Source organism: Carettochelys insculpta, chromosome 4 (assembly GCF_033958435.1).
Source record: "Carettochelys insculpta isolate YL-2023 chromosome 4, ASM3395843v1, whole genome shotgun sequence".
Taxonomy (NCBI): domain Eukaryota; kingdom Metazoa; phylum Chordata; order Testudines; family Carettochelyidae; genus Carettochelys; species Carettochelys insculpta.
In genome coordinates this window covers 116,840,781-116,857,023 of record NC_134140.1, presented here as the reverse complement: position 1 = coordinate 116,857,023, position 16,243 = coordinate 116,840,781, and the positions used below count along the sequence as shown (strand labels likewise).

The 16,243-nt window shown below is 42.8% G+C and overlaps 1 protein-coding gene across 4 annotated transcripts in view; it reads left to right on the top strand.

Moving 5' to 3' along the window:
- BMPR1B (bone morphogenetic protein receptor type 1B) overlaps positions 1–7,220 on the top strand; it is a 355,830-nt gene extending 348,610 nt beyond the window's left edge. For all 4 annotated transcript variants that reach the window (XM_074993577.1, XM_074993578.1, XM_074993579.1 and 1 more), the window contains 3 exons: positions 152–327; positions 2,342–2,472; positions 4,917–7,220. In XM_074993577.1, coding sequence (XP_074849678.1) covers positions 152–327; positions 2,342–2,472; positions 4,917–5,042 — 433 coding nt within the window. In that variant the 3' untranslated portion in view covers positions 5,043–7,220. The remainder of the gene's footprint in view (positions 1–151; positions 328–2,341; positions 2,473–4,916) is intronic.
- Positions 7,221–16,243: the final 9,023 nt, after the last annotated feature.

The window sequence follows — 16,243 nt, the reverse complement described above, 5'->3', positions numbered from 1 at the left end:
TCATTAAGATTATGCATTACTTTTAACTTTGTCCAAGAATAAATTTTATTTGAATTTATTTTTCTGTAAATCCAGTTGGGTTTTCAGAGGTGTTTTTAAGCTATTTTTGTATGTTTGGTTCTTTTTATTCTACTTCTTCTCTTTCTTTTAGTGATACCAATGAGGTGGACATACCACCGAACACCCGGGTAGGAACAAAGCGCTATATGCCTCCTGAGGTGCTGGATGAAAGCTTGAATAGGAATCACTTCCAGTCATATATCATGGCTGATATGTACAGTTTTGGACTTATCCTTTGGGAGGTAGCGAGGAGATGTGTGTCAGGAGGTAAATGGCAAACATATTTTTGGTAACTAGAATGTGACTTGTCCTGTAGCAGCAAACGTCATTTGTAACCTAAAGCTTCAGTTCCAGCCTGTCTTTCTGCGTAGTAATTTCTGTTGCAATAAGCTATCCTGGCTAAACACATTGGCAGTCCTGGGCCTATTAATAGCTACTTACTTGCACTCAGGGTTTTTCATCTTAGACTCTGTTTAATAGGTGATTTAAAGATGCTATCCCTAACTTAAATCAGGGTGGAGTGTTTCTGAAGTATTTTTGATGTAGGGTTTGTTGTTGCATGGTTCACTGAGATGAGTGAATAATAATGTTATTTTATGAATGAATAATGTTTGGTAATAATATGGCTTTTAGAATGGATAATTGCATTCTCCCTTCTTGCATTCCACCACCTGTCTCATTTGAAGCTGGTTTTTTTTTTTTTTTTTTTTTTTACTTTTTTGGCTGTACCAGCTAAAACAAGAGTATTTAATTTTTACATAGCACTTCCCACCTATGGAGCTCAAAGAGCTGTGTAAGGGAAGTTGGGAATCCAAAGCACAGGGAGGGGAAAGGTTTGTCCAAAGTCACAGAGCTGGTCAATGATAGAGTAGGAATAGACCACACCTACTCTATCCACTGGACCATACCTCCTCCAAAACAATGCTGGTTCATGTTACTAGTTTAGAACACTTTATTTTCACCCTGGAAGAGAATTAGCATGTGTGTTGTGGGTCAATTGATCTCATTATTTATACCTTATAAAGGACATTAAAGCACTTCTGCGTGAAGACAGTTATAATAATACACACCACTTTTATTCATCTAAAGAAAAGAACATATTGCTACATTTTGTAAAGGGCATACAAAACTGAGTGTTTGAGAAATACTTTCTTGGTAAGTACTAAGTGATTATCATGAAAGAGTTAATATTTGCCAGCTGCTACTATAGTGTAATATGTCAGAAACTACATCTATTCCCTTTTCCTAAGTGGTGGGAAATAATTGCTGGTGATTATGTTGCTAAAATTATTTATTAATATTTAGCAGCTAGAGTAATCACCATTAAAATCATAATTTACAAACAGTTAGTACTACAACCATCTGAGATACTGTTGTTATATTTTCATTTTTAGACTAGAGAAATTAAGCATATAAATTGTTGACCATTATGAGTGTGTGCACTTCCGTTTAGTTCATTCATTTTCTTCTGATTGGTGGGGGGCGGGTATAATATACATACATTATTTTAAAGGGATTAATTTATATCTTCTGAATCTCATATAGTTGAGCCACACAAATACACTTATCACAGCTGAATGTATTACCTTGGGGAAGCGTAGGTTGAAGCTGAGGATCCTGTTTCTCTTACTGCAGTCTTCTGCCCCTACTTTATGCTCTGTGGTTTTCTGCCTATATTTTCTTCATTTTCTTCAAAAAGATGACCCCACCCATCCAAAGCAAAATTGAAATAATATCTCATGTGGATCATACTCTTAGTGTCTGTGCTGAGCAAGTCAAAGCTCAATATGGGTGCGTCTACATTTGCATTCCTGTCCGAAAGAGACATGCAAGAGAGGCCTAAATTTGCATATTTGGTACCTTATTTGCATATTCTAATTTCAAAAGAGCTTCTCTAAAGAAGAAAGCCAGTGTAGGTGCTGCTCTTTTGAAAGTAAACCCATCTTCGAAAGAATCCTTCTTTTTTTTAATGGGAAGAAAGATTCTTTAGAAGATGGGGTTTACTTTCGAAAGAGCAGCATCTATACTGGCTTTCTTCTTTCGAGAGAAGCTGTTTTGAAATTAGAACATGCAAATGAGCTGTCAAATATGAAAATTTATACCTTATTTGCATTTCTGATTTACCTCATTTGAATACCTCTTTTGAAAGAGGAGTGCAAGTGTAGACACACCCTATGACTGGTAGCAGTCAAAAGGGTGTAGTTGGTATAGTCCAAAAATCCTTAGTCCTCTTAGAGTTTGACCCTGAGATTATGATGCAGCTGTAAAATGTTTCTTTCAGGAATAGTTGAAGAATACCAGCTTCCATACCATGATCTTGTGCCCACTGACCCCTCTTATGAGGACATGCGGGAGATTGTGTGCATTAAGAAGCTCCGTCCCTCGTTCCCTAATAGATGGAGCAGTGATGAGGTGAGAAGTCCTTTATAATAAAGCAAGTGTTTTATTATGTTACCATTTATTTGATCCCGAAGCTGTGAGGATTTCATTCACAATACACAGGCAGGATTTTCAAACGTAGCACTGTGCCTATTAGGGTCTGTGGGATGGTTAAATTTGATTTCAGCACCCATCACCCTTGCATCACAGGTAAATAGCTGCATTCTAAGAAGTGCTTCCACTGAAGTCGGTGTTCTGATTTTCTCAGAATTGGCCTCAAGTCTTTTCAGAAAATGTGTTACATTTTTACTGTCTACCAAGATAACATAGTGAAAGCTGAATGCACTCAGTGTGTGTTTCTCTCTGCTCATCTCTTGCGCATGTTTTCCCTTCCCAGTGTCAGAGTTAATTGATAAGGAATGGCTGGTCAGAAAGTCAAGCTGCTTTTACCGTCACATGCTGTACATGGTGTACTGGTGACAGCTGTGATTGTTTTAAATTAGGGCTATAATTGTCATTAACTGTTTTTTTTAATAAGAGCATTGGTGCTGTTATGGGAGCAAATCAGTGTATGGGTTTTGCCTGTGGTCACAGGTGTACAGGCCAGAGTGCATGATTTTAGATACACTTCACTTTGCTATTTGTATGCAACACCACAGCATGCAGGAATGGCAAACAAAACCATTACTTGTGCCCACAAGCTGTTTATAAACACATCAAATAGACTACTTTTGGGTTCCCTTGCTTTTACAGCATACCTCCTACAAAGGGCACTGGTGCATCTCTTTGCCCACAGATGCATGCCTTTCCCCTAAAATGGGATCTAGGAAACAGTATTCTCAAGCGTACTTGTACTCTCCTTTATGGAAATTGGTTATGAGGGGAGGAGGGGATCTGATATCATTCCTCTGAGATTTTATAATGAATTGAAATTGTGTTTCAGATCAGTAGCCCAATAATTGATGTATCACAGACAGACTTGCTGGCTATTATGCTGGTGTTATGCAGAGGTCATTAATTTTGTTAAGGGTTACAGTGTAATGCTATTATTGTAGCAGGGGGCTGTGATTTGGGAATAGCAGTGTTTGTTTGAGCAGTCTAATTAGATCAAAGATTTAATCTGCAAGAGTTGTAAGCAGTCTTAGAAAATGCGGCATGAGTTTAAGAAAACAAACACACACATCCACAAAAATCTGAATATATGAGGTCCGCACTTAAAGAGGATTTCATCCCATGAGTCAGATAAATGTATGGTCCTATTGTAATGTTGTTTTTAAGCTCATCTCAGGGATTGGCAAGGCTTGCTGAGTTGTGCAGTCTTCACCAAGCAGATGGCATAACCAGTTCCAGGATGGGGACCACATTGACAAGCAGCAAACTCAGTGAAGTAGTACATGCAACCCATAAGGGTTACCTACACATTTTTATCTTTCTTTCAGAAAAGGTTCTGGCTTACATAGCCGTTATGATTTTATACTCTAGTCTTTGCAATCTGTGCTGTTTGAATTCTTCTTGACATGCAGACAAAGGGGTCACATGGAGGTGGTGTCATGACACTCCTATCTCGGGTCTTTCTCTGGCCAAATCACTTGAATCCATTCCCCTTTACCAGTGGAATCCGTCCTCATCTTAACTAACACCAGGAAGGTTATGTTTTTCAAAAACAAGTGTTTTTTTTTCTAATATAGCAGCAGGGACTTCCAGTGTTTCAAATCCTGAGAGATCATATGCAAACAGGGTGACATTCACTCAAGTGCTGAAAGCTTGCATTAGTCTTCTGTGACTAGGAGCAAAGAATAGGCAGAACAGCTGTGCATCATGTCATCTGTGCTCCCTTTCTGAAGGCAGGCACGGTGACTGTTCCCTGATAGGCTGGCACAAAAGAAGAAATCATTGTGGCAGACAGAAAACATCTACCAGATCCCCTTATGCCATGGTGATTAGGGTAATACAGCATATCATCCAGTGAACGAGAAGTACTGCAAGGGGGCAAAGAGGGGCAGTGACCACTATTCCAGCGCAAAAGTTGTTAGAGTTGCCATGTTCAGCCTGCACTGAAGTCAGTTTGCAAACAGGGAAGAATGAATTCTACCCATGGCTCATGTGCTTTTCCACATCCCAATTCCTACCACACAAGGTTCATGCTATCTACCTTAAAGGGAAGTTAGCAGAGAGGTGTTCCTTAGGAGTCAGTTAAGAGAGACGGGGAAAGGGCTTTTCTGATGTTTGATTTTTGAGCCAAATATGGAGCCCATTTTGTCCTAAGTATTCAACTTTAGTGACACGTTGAGAATTGCAGTCAATATACAGAAAATTTCATCCCATCCCGTGTGTATGTCTTTATTGGTTGTATGGTACCTGACACTGCCTTTAAATACATTTGCCTTTTTCCTAAAGTTTTTCAGGACAGTGATCAACTGCAGCCTTGCATTCCAACTGACCCAGGTGTGATCTTTTTTCATATTTTCTGTCCACAGTGCTTAAGACAAATGGGAAAACTCATGACTGAGTGCTGGGCCCACAATCCTGCTTCTCGGCTCACAGCTCTGCGAGTAAAGAAAACGCTTGCCAAAATGTCAGAGTCGCAGGACATTAAGCTCTGATTCAACGAAAGACATGCTTTGCAACAGTCCATAAAAACTGACTTTCCCTTGTGGTCAGAGGACATGAAGAGGAATCAAAATCCTCCACTAATATGCACTCTGAACACAGTCATACTTCAGAGGAAATGTAGACTTAACATCTTTTGAGGAGAGGATCTTTTGGAAAAGCAGCAGGCTTTGACACACAAGATCAGAAGAGGTGCATGCACTCCCTGTTTGCATTGAGAAATGCCATTTCAGTAACTGGTTCAAAATTACGCATGTTGCTTTCTGTGAAAGCCCATTTTATTTTATTTTATTTTATTTTTGATTGTTTGAAAGAAGATACTGCTTTAAATTTTATTAAAATTAAACTTACAGTTAGAAGTAAAGACCTATATTGTTAAATTAAAAAATTTGTAAGAAACTGCCTGAAGAAGAAAGTAAAGTGACTTTTTTCATTTATAAGAAGATTTGCACTCCAACAAAAATAATATTGAGGAGAGGCTGTGAAGTTCAAAGAAACTATAAAGGAAACTGTCTTAAAAGCCACCTTCCTATAGAGACTGCTTTTCACAATCCCATGTATTTGTTCTCACAGTGTAGGCATTTGCTGGTTAGAAAGATTCCCTATGTAGAAAGACTACTTTCCTGATGTTCTGCCTGTGGTCTCTTGCAGATAGAACTTGCGGTATTGAAGATAAATAGAAGCCATATAACAATTGCAGTTCTGTGCAGTTCTGCACTTGTTTTTCATACCCCCTTTGGATTTCTAGTACTGTTAGAAGTTTGCTTTGATTAGACTCTAGGATGATAAGCAAAAGCACACATTTTCTAGGCTTTCTCACTGAAAAATAAAGAATTTTTCTATGAACACAAATAAAAGGATCAGGTTCACTGAAGAACAAGTTTAGTTCACCTTACGAGTCTTTCACTTACCAGGAAAACCACTGGTGAGTGAAACTTCTACAAGCTGCATATGAGAATGTCACCAGCACAGAGAAGTGTTTTGTTTCTTTCATTCATGCGAGTATGAGACACTCATGCAGTGAGTTACTTTGGGACAGGGGAACGTCCCATTTATTCTGATTTTTGTTAATATAGTGAGACTTCTTACTTTCCTGTTGATAAAGTCTGAAAAGACAGAGCTGCTGGCAGTTATTTGAGTGCATGGTTTGGATTTTGTATAGGCAGAATTGGACTTAACCCTGTTGTTGTCTTTCAACCCAACCCGCAGCTGCAGTCAGTAGAGATGGGCAGTCTGATCTAAGCGTTCTCCCATTATAAAGAGTTGTTAGTGGTCCTTACAAGTAAACAGTACTAAGTTCTAGTGTTTATGATGAAGAATGGTTACTACAGAAAAACTCTTCCTCAGAGTCACTTGGGAAACACTGTTCTAATTATTTCTTTACTCTGAGCATTATCACTTTTGTTTTAAAACTTAGAAAGGCATCAATAATTATTTTCTAAACTAACATTTCCCACAATTTTTTTTCTTCTCCATTTGCATTTAACAGAAGGTATTTGGGAGAAAAATAACAAAAATATAAAACCAAAGTTAGTTCCCCAAATAAAACTGTGTTCAGATGCTCTAACAAGAGTCCTCATTTCTTTTCAGTGGGAATTGCTGAGGTCTCAGAACCAGTATCAGAATTTCTCATTTATTTCTTCCCATAGATTTTGTGGTTACCAAAATACTTAAAATGTTGAAGAACTAATCCAGCCAGAAACAGGGAAATACTTCCTTACTCTTCTTTTGTCTTTGTTTTGTCTTTTTAGTTTTGAAATAAGTAGTTACACATGTTGGTTTGATTGTACTACAAAGATCTTCAGATCAAAATAATTGACATGTTTGATTTAACCCCAGAATTCACATGGTGCTGTTGTACTCAAAACAAAAGTTCAGCAAAATTGAATATAAGAGTTTCCAGTGTTGGTTAAATATTTTCCAACGTGAATCTCTCAGGCTGTGTTCTCTATAGAAGAAAAAGCACTCTTACTGTTATCTATCTTCTGTCTTCAGCTAGATGTAGTCACCATTGGTGACTAGAGAATGATTAAACAGGTAAAGCCCAAAGTAATTAACCTCTGGTAGAATGGCATCATAAAGGATGTGAACCAGTGTAACAAACCCTATGAGTTGTCTTCAGCCTATTCCCTCAAAAGGGAGGGGTTTAGTGATGAAATAGGCTGTTTTCCCCTACACCCTCCCCAATGTACATCTCATTTATTTTAAAATATTCCTCCATGTTTTAACTCCACCCAGGATGTGCATTGAGTAAAATATTATAATAAGCATAATTTATTTGTGACAGTTTTTGCCCTCAGAACATGCTTGATCTTGCCCCCTACCCATCACCTTTGATGTTGGCAGAAATGTAAGATTTCTTTTGAAGAAAGGGTGTTTTTGAGAACCAGTGCCTTATGAACCCTGTACATACTATAATCTGAGAACTCGGGAACAAACAGTTACGGTGCATTTGTTTAAATTGTATATGGTTGTTTTAACAAACATTCCCCAAATAAAATGGTTCAGTCTCCTTTTAAAAGACAACCTTTTTCCTTTGATTTTTATTCTTGCTTACATGAAGGGCACCCAGCTTTGTGTTTAACAAGTTATATGAAACTGCACAATATTGCTAGTGGGGTCCCTTCTGGCACCTATGTTTGTCTCAGAACAGTGGAGTGGAAAGGTTCATAACAGGGTTCAAAAAAGGGTAAGATCTTGTTTGTCAGGATCACGTGGTCTGTTCATTCCTTGCATTTGGCCGCTGTTGAAAGATAGGATAATGGAATATCTCAGTGGTTAGAGCACTGGCCTTGTAAACCGAGAATTGTTAGTTCAGCATTTGTGGGGGCTTTTCTAGGGTCTGTGACAGGTTAGATTTAAATACAATAAAATCTGTCAGGGATAGTGACAGGTCCCGCTGTGAGGGCAGGGGAATGGACTCAATTACCTCACAAGGTCCCTTCCAGATCTATGATATGATTATATGACTGCTGGTGTGACTCAATATGGCCATTCTTATGCTCCCATCCAAGAGGCTTGAAGCTGACAACTAACGAGGCCCTTCAAGGACAAGGCAGGTACCTACCACTGATTGTAGGGCAATTAAAACCTGTAGAGAAAAGAGAATACCTAATTAATATGCTGAAGACACTCTCCCATTCAATGTCCTTTAAGTGGGGTGGGAAACAGACCACCTTCTAACCCAGCCATCTGATGGAGGGAGGGGGCAGTTACGCCAGGGCCTGGAGCTCCAGCAGCCGCCACTGCTACTTTGGCAGCAGCAGTAGCTGGAGCTCTGGGACCCATAGAGGTGCCGACAGTGCTGTTCTACCACTCTGTGGAGTGGGGGGGCAGGGTGTGCCACTGATTGCCCTGCCCCTTCCATCCTTGGTCCCATCCCTTTTGGGGTGTGGATCTGGGCCTCCCTCTCATCTGGCCCTGGGGCTTGTAGCTATCAGCCCCACTGCTTGTAACAAAGGCATATAGAGTCTGACTAGCCTGGAGGCAGCTTGGCTCTGCTTCTGCTTCTGCATCTGCCACACCCCTAGCCCAGTGTTCCGTGCCCCACACCAGCTTGTTTGTTCCCTGTTCCGGGACCCTGCTGGTGGGCCATGGACAAGGCTGCTGATTCAGGCTCACCCTGACCCATGAGGAGGTACCTGATTACACTAGCAGTCCAGTAAGCCAAGCACTGAGTGTGTGCGTATACACGCACAACACACACAAGCCAAAAAGGACACCCCCTCCACCACCACCAGAACCTGCCTGTAAAATGAGCGGGGGCCGGGGTGGGAGCACAGACCAGCAGATGGAGAAGAGGATTCAGACTAGCAATAACCAAACTTGTCACATGTTCATTTTAGAAACACAGCCTCTGGCCTGACCTAGTAAAAAGAGCACTTTGAAAGGATGGATGGACACACCCCAGCCTCCCATGCAAGGGTTGGATAGAAGACAAGTAGAAAGAGTCTTTATTACCCAGCAAGCGAGCAGGCCTCCTTCTACTGTTCTAGGGACTAGCACCACTCTGTTTGTCTGTGCACACACACACACACAGTGACAGTCTCCTGAGGCTGGGGGTACCACACAACTCCCACTGCTTCCAGCATGAGGAAAATCTTTCCTGCAGAGCTTCTCCACAACTTTCCCAGCCTCTGAGAACACATCAGTTGCGTAAGAGCAGTGACTAGCCACTGGGCCCTTTACTGAGCCAACCAACAAGTAGCCCCCCCGGTGCTGCTAGCTCTGCGATGGCTCTGTGTTGTAACCAGGAGGCAGGCCAGTCAGAGCACCTGGGCAGTGCAAAGCAGCTCCACTACATCCTGCAAAAGGCTGCGATAATACTTCTTGGCTGTTTGCCATAAGAAGATGGGAAGCTTGTCAAGCAGCCAAATACATTTGTATTTTGCTCTGGTACTAGCGACAGAAGGGGCAGTCCCTGGAATGCGAGTATTCAAAACAAAGCATGAAAGCTACAAGTGGAAGAACTGGGACTGACTGATGGGCTGGATTTTAGAGATAGGTGACACATTTAATAAATCGTCCTAGAAAAACTGCAGGCACAAGTGTGAAATTTAAGGAACAAACTTTGTGTAAGGTGTAAACACCACCACGTGACATGGATTCCTGGAAACAGCTAGCTGTGGTATTGTGGGGTCTGATCCACTGGCTGTATCATGACCTCCCCTCCAACAGGGGAGCCTTGCAATGCCATGCTGCTGTGACTCCCAAGCTGGGCTGCTCACAGACAGCCCAACAACCTGCAGGTCACACCTTGCGTGCCTATGTGTCGCCGACACCCTGGGCCACCAAGTCCAACTTCAGTAGTCGGTTAACACCAGCCACATTCTGGCTTCTGGGAGCCTGTTGCTCCCAGTCCCATAGTGCTCCACAGAGTTGTCTGGGCTGCACTGTCCAGCTACATTAGGTCCTTTGCCCCTGTGAGGGTGTCAAGTACAACACCTTAAATACACTGGGCCCACACAAGTCATAATGGTGGATAAATTCTCATTAACAACCAAAACACGCTATTAAAATACCAGGGGAGATGTTTAGGCTACTACAAGTTGTAGTCAGAAGTGGTTACAGAAGACAAAGATAAAAGGATTCCTAGTGCTCAGCTTAAACTAGACATGGTTCAAGGTGAAATTATCACCACGAGGTTTCAGTAAGCATTGCTGACCACATTTTAAGGCAGGCTCAGCTACCAAGGCCAAGGGCTGTTAGTCTAGCAGAAGCTCACATACAAGATGGAGGTTTGCAATGCATAACACTGTACTTGAATTGTGTAAAAACTGCCTCTGAATAGCAGAGCTGGCATGGAAAAATGGCAGACAAACAGTAATAGATCCTTTCATGAGCAGTAATAAAGTCATTATTTTCCTGCAAGGTAGGACAGCCACCCAAGGGCTCCCACTGCCAAAATGTTGTGGAATTCACACTAGTGCAAGTTATGTAGGGCCTTAAGCATATAGGAACATGTATACAATCAGCTATTGCTTTCATTTGAGGGGCAGACCTCAGTCCTTATCGTGAAGATAGTAGATGGCTTTTTACCTCTTTAATGTAAGTGTACCTTTATTGTCGCTGCATGATGCCCGGGCTGGCCAGACAAGAAATACACACTACTAAGACAAACTGTGTGTTTATAGTGCTTCTTAATTATTAAGCTCATAAGTCTAACAGTTAATTCTTTGTATATAACCCATGCACATATCATGTAAAATATTAATCATTAAGTTATTACAGGCCACCTTTAGGGACCATTGTAAAACTATCAAGACTACAATATATTAGGTGCACTGAGTGTGTCAGGACTGATGAGAGTTGCTGATCCAGAACAGTCAACCATCAGTGGGCCACTGTCAAAGGAAGTGTGTGCTGTAATTTACCAGTGTCCGCCACGCCTGGGGATCTTCCCTGAGCTCAGTGAAGATGAGGATGGAGTGATCTTCATCAACTAGCTCCTCTGGGTACAAAGAAGAACATGCTACTTGTCTTCCAGGACCCATCACAGGCCTGGCTGCCTCTTTGCCCTGTATCACATCAGTCTCATGGGCTGATAAGGGCATAACCCACATCAGGTTATGGATTGGACGTAGTTGATAGCACTCAGTTCTACTCATTGAAGCACACTCATGTACACTAAATCAACTGGAATAATAGTGACAGTGTTTTGCTTTCTGATGTGGGAGCCTCTAGTGCTTGATTCATTCAGGTCCTGAGCTGGAATCTGCTCCCCCAGCAGCTCCAGCCTAATAAAATTGCTTGGCCTAGGTTCCTGCCATGCTAGGAGGCCCCTAAAAGCTGGAGTACTCAAACCATGCAATGATAGGCACCTGAAGGTGGTTGGTGGGCCTAGTGGCAGCTCTCAGAATAGGCTCCACCATTGGCTAGAAAGAATACACGGGGAAAGTAACTCAGATATGGTCACTGGAACACAGGACTACTGAGGAAAATGGGGGCATAGTGCTGTTTGCAGAGTGGGTAACAATCAGGCAGGCGAGCATCCAGTGTATAGTGGGCATGTGGGACTACTAACCTGAGTTCAGCATTGGTATCTTGCTCCTTCCATGTGGCAAAGTGGCACAGCTATGGAATGTGGTTGTTTATCTTGCACCCTCAGGCTTAACACCTGTCACTTGCATTGGCATCACTCACATGTTCTGGAGTTTAGGTGCGGACGAGATGCAGGCTACAGGCACCTACAGTTGCTAGTGCAGACGGTACCCTTAGAAACCCACTTGCCCTCATGTTACCTGGGGTCTAGCTACTAACGCCCTGACCAGCAAGAGACAACCTATTGAGTGCTGGCATGTTGTCTGAGGGTGGGTCACTACAGTGCTAACCTCAGAGCTCACTGCTAAAGCCAGGCACGTACCCGAATGTGGCTGGGGAATTTAGACATACCTAGTAAAAATGAACAGCTGAAACATGTTACCAGTCAGTCCCCTCAAGTACACTAGTCTGGCTTGCCACCCAGGCACGCTGACCTTTGTGAGACCTGCTTTCCTTAGCCCTATGCAAGCTAAGCAGCTGTGTAGGGTACCCATGTATTTGGGGGCTCCCAGGTCCTACTGCCCCCCCCATATGCTGCTGCCTGTTCTGCAAAGCAAAAACAGAACAAAAACCTCACAGACTCGTTACCCCTCCCTTCTCCATGAGCAGGAAAAAAAAACTTAACAGGTGTGCTCCCACCCCCCAACCCAAGAAGCAGGAAAAAAGCCAACTACCTTGCTACACACATTCTTAACCCGAAGCTCAGCAGCTTTTGTGGGGCCCTTCTAGGCTGTGCCAGCAGGGGTGGGGCAGAGGGCCATATGGTGTGGTTGGTGGATGGCTACAGGGTGGCTGGGGTGGGGTTATGGTACCTGGGCAGGAGTCAAGGTGCAGGATTGAACTTCAGGTGCCTTTAGGTGTAAAGTAGGATTCAGGAATGGGCTGGGAGTGAGTGTCTGCGGTCTGGGTGGAAGGGATGGTGCAGGGATCTGGGCAGGAGGGAGGTGCACAAGCAGGAAGAGGGTGAGAGGTAGGGTCTAGGAGCAAGTGTTCAGAGGAGTTGCAGGAGCTGGGGGAGAGGTCAGAGCCAAAGGGCAGGGCAGGGCAGACATAACCTGTGGCTGGGCGGGTGTTGGGGGCAGGGGATTGGGACCCATTCCTGGTGCAGCTCTGTGGGCGGGATGTGGGGGAACACACTGTGCTGCATTTATCAGGGATATGCTACCTGCCCTAAGCATCTGGGACAATATCAGCACGCTTAAATCTTGCCTTACTACTACTTACTAGTTATTTAGATTAGCAATTCATGTTAGTAACTGCAAATAATCTTGGTAATAAATGTAGATGTGTGCTGTGCTACCTAGAAACAAGGGCAAAATATGGGTCTGTTAAAGTCAATGACAAAACTCCTACTGTCACTGAAGCCAGAATTTCATGGTGCGGTAGTCCATGGGAAATAAATTTAAAAAAAAAGTTATTTTAATCCCCAATCCTGCATTAAAAGTTGTTTTTAAAATAGCCATTTGCATATTGCTGAAGATTATAAACCGCACTTCACTAAAACAGTTCTCCTCCACCCTCGGCATGTGGGGGTAGGGGCACACCAGTTGAACAGTGCTGTGTAGGGGACCTTCAATCCAAACGCTGGCCCTGGCTAACTGGTTGCCATACGGAAGCGAGTCCTGTTGCTTCTTGTGCCAAAAGACTGTTTACCTACATCAGCCCGTAAACCAAAGACATTTCTTGTCGTCCCATCTATAGTCAACCAAGGATTTAATGCTGGAAAAGTGCCTTTGAGGCTAAAGTAGCCAAAGACAAAACATAATGCATTAGCTATGGCTTTATAAGGTGACAGTTGTAGGACCCTTGTAAGTGCTGAATGGCTTTTGTGGTTAATCTAGGTTAGCCCTAAGGAGCTCAGCTTCAGCCTTTAACCCTCAACAGCAAAGAGACTGAACTCTGTCATGACTACTTTAGCTAGCTATATTTCCTGCTGCCAGCATGCAGGCTGATGGGATGAGCCCTTGTGCAAGTAGCCTGAGTGGGACCAATTAACAATTCTCTGGATGGTGCTGTTCTATAGCCCACTTAGTTTTGGCTGGGCCTCTTACCCACTGGTAATGATGCATAGGGATTTAATATTTGGAACTAGGTACCATTTTCCTTGTTTGGCATGCCACATAGCGCAGACAGAAAAGTACCGCTTTATAGCAGGGCATGTAGACACCCAACCTATGACACAGCATCCATGCTGGTGCTTGCAGGCCTTTCATATAGGGCTAAACACACTAAGACCTCTATAAGATTAACAATCACAGCACACAAATAAGCTGGCCTGGTTGCCAGTAAGAAATTTGTTAGTGCTTGGCTGAGGTCTAAAAGCTGCCATTTGACTTGTCAGCGTCACAATGTAATGCAGGGAGTCAAGGCAATTGTTTCGTAGCATAGCAACACTCAGTGTTTCTCATGGGCACCTGAGCTGTCATTGAAGACCCCAGAAGACTAACTATGGCTTCTATGTGACACCCTCCACCCACCCCAGTATATCCATACATTTGGGAAGGGAGGGGGGGGCTTTTGTTTTGCTTAGGGAAGTATAGGTGTGGTTCAGGAAGTAACATAAAACTATTCTGTTACACCAGTATAACTGATACAAGAAGAAACCTACAGTTAACAACTCCCATACTTAAAGTAGCAAAGCCTTGTACTATGTAGCCAAGTCCCCAAGCACTGAAAGTGGCTCTGACTATTCTGCAGTGATTGGTCGCCAGACTTCACTATCAGAAGAGATTTCCCAACAAAACTGCTGTCCCCAGAGTTCAGACACACACACACACACACAAAAAGCCAAGCAGAAGAGCATTTGGCTCGCTCGACAAAACAAGCACCTGAAAGCAGAGCAGACAGGGCTACCCATTGTTTTGCATGCCCTGTCTGTCAAGAGAAGCACCTCCCCTCCTCCCATCGTGTATCCACACAGCTGACAGAAGCTGCCAACAGCAGCGTTTTGCCTCATGGCTGAGAGGCAGACGTCTGCCAGCAAAAGTGATGAGTTTTGGCGACAAACTGTTGTCAAAAATACATTTTGTGCGTGGATGTTCTACCAATTTTGTTGACAAAAACTGGGGTTTTTGGTGGCAAAACTCACTAGTGTAACCATAGCTACCGTGGTGCTTGTTACTCCCACAAAGCTATTTTAAGTGCAAATGAAATGACAATGCACATGATTTATGCATGCAGGTGTAATTAGGTTTGTGTTTGTGACTACATTTTTAAAACACAGACACTTGTGCCACTTGGCAGGTGGCCAGGCCAAAGTATGTGTATTGCCACCTGGCGTTTGCGCTTGTTGCATATGCTAATAAATAGTCTGATGTGTCTCGCAAGGAAATTTTCAATTGGATTATCAAAGGTTCATGCCAATAAATTGTTGTGTTCCAGGTAACGTGGCAGCTAAGTGCTTTATGTGTACTTACAGTTGGAACTCTGAACTGCTACAGGCTTGAGCCATACAACACATGAATGCAGTCATCTTGAGCACTGAGTGTAAGCCAGACAAAACTAATGGAAAATATCAAACGTGGGTAGAGAAGGAAAGCCTGAGAGCTAAGCACAGCCCCCAATGAACAGATGGGCACACTGAAACTTCCTAGAGTGAAAATACAAAACAATACATGAGCTCCAATAATCCAACTGTGAAACTGTTCTGTAGCATTAATACGTCCTTTCATTTCCATAAACTAGTGCCAATAGAGATCTTTTGGACAGATGACCTTGTTCTGAACGGGTCTTTCCAAAACAGAGATTACCCACATAATCCTGGCCACCAAGTACTGGAGGAGGCGTGCCTTGTACGGAAAGCAGGTGTGCAAAAGCAGGACTCCAGTTTGAAAATGGAAGCCCCAAAGCTTTGCACGAACCAGTTAGGGCTTGTTCATGCACCATTGAAGTGAATGTGAGCAGTACCACTGGGACCAAGAGCAAGTTGCTACTGTGTGTTTGCAATAAGTTAAAATATAGTTTTCTGACCTGCAGGGAAATGATTTAGGCTTTGTCTAGTTCTCTAGCCCAGATTTTAAAATGTTACTCAAAATGACTGTCTTCTCAGTACAACGCCATCTTAAGAGTCTCACTCTGTGGGGGACAACTGGCTTTTTTGCATCTAAGGAGCACTGGGAGGCCACAGTGCAAAGTACATCTTTATTCCAAGCAAAAGGAACCTAAGACCTTGCGTAACAGCGACTATATTTGAAGTTAAGCCTCATGTGTCATCCTTCTGATGACAGTTTAAAAGCAGTAAGTACAAATATTTCACCTCTGATTCAGCATTATAACTAACTATAAATGTATTAAATACAATCCCTATGCAGAATTCTTTTAAAATATTAAATAAGCATTCATAAAGCTTAGCAGCTACTTAATTTCCTGTATAAATTGTTTATAATCGTTGGATGCTAGCAAGTACATTCAAAATCCAGGTCAGCAGACCAAGTTCTTTTTGAAAGAAGCTGTGGTGCATCTACACTCATAGGGCGCTCTTTTGAAATAACTTTGAAAGAATGCCCCTGTTTTTTCAAAGTTGGTGCTCTGTGCCGGGGCAGGGAAGAGCGCCCACCTTCAAAAGATAATTTTGAAAGAGCGGACGTATAGACATGCCACGTCCCACTTTTTCGAGTGCACTCCATGGCCACGATCAGCTGCACGTGGTAGTGCC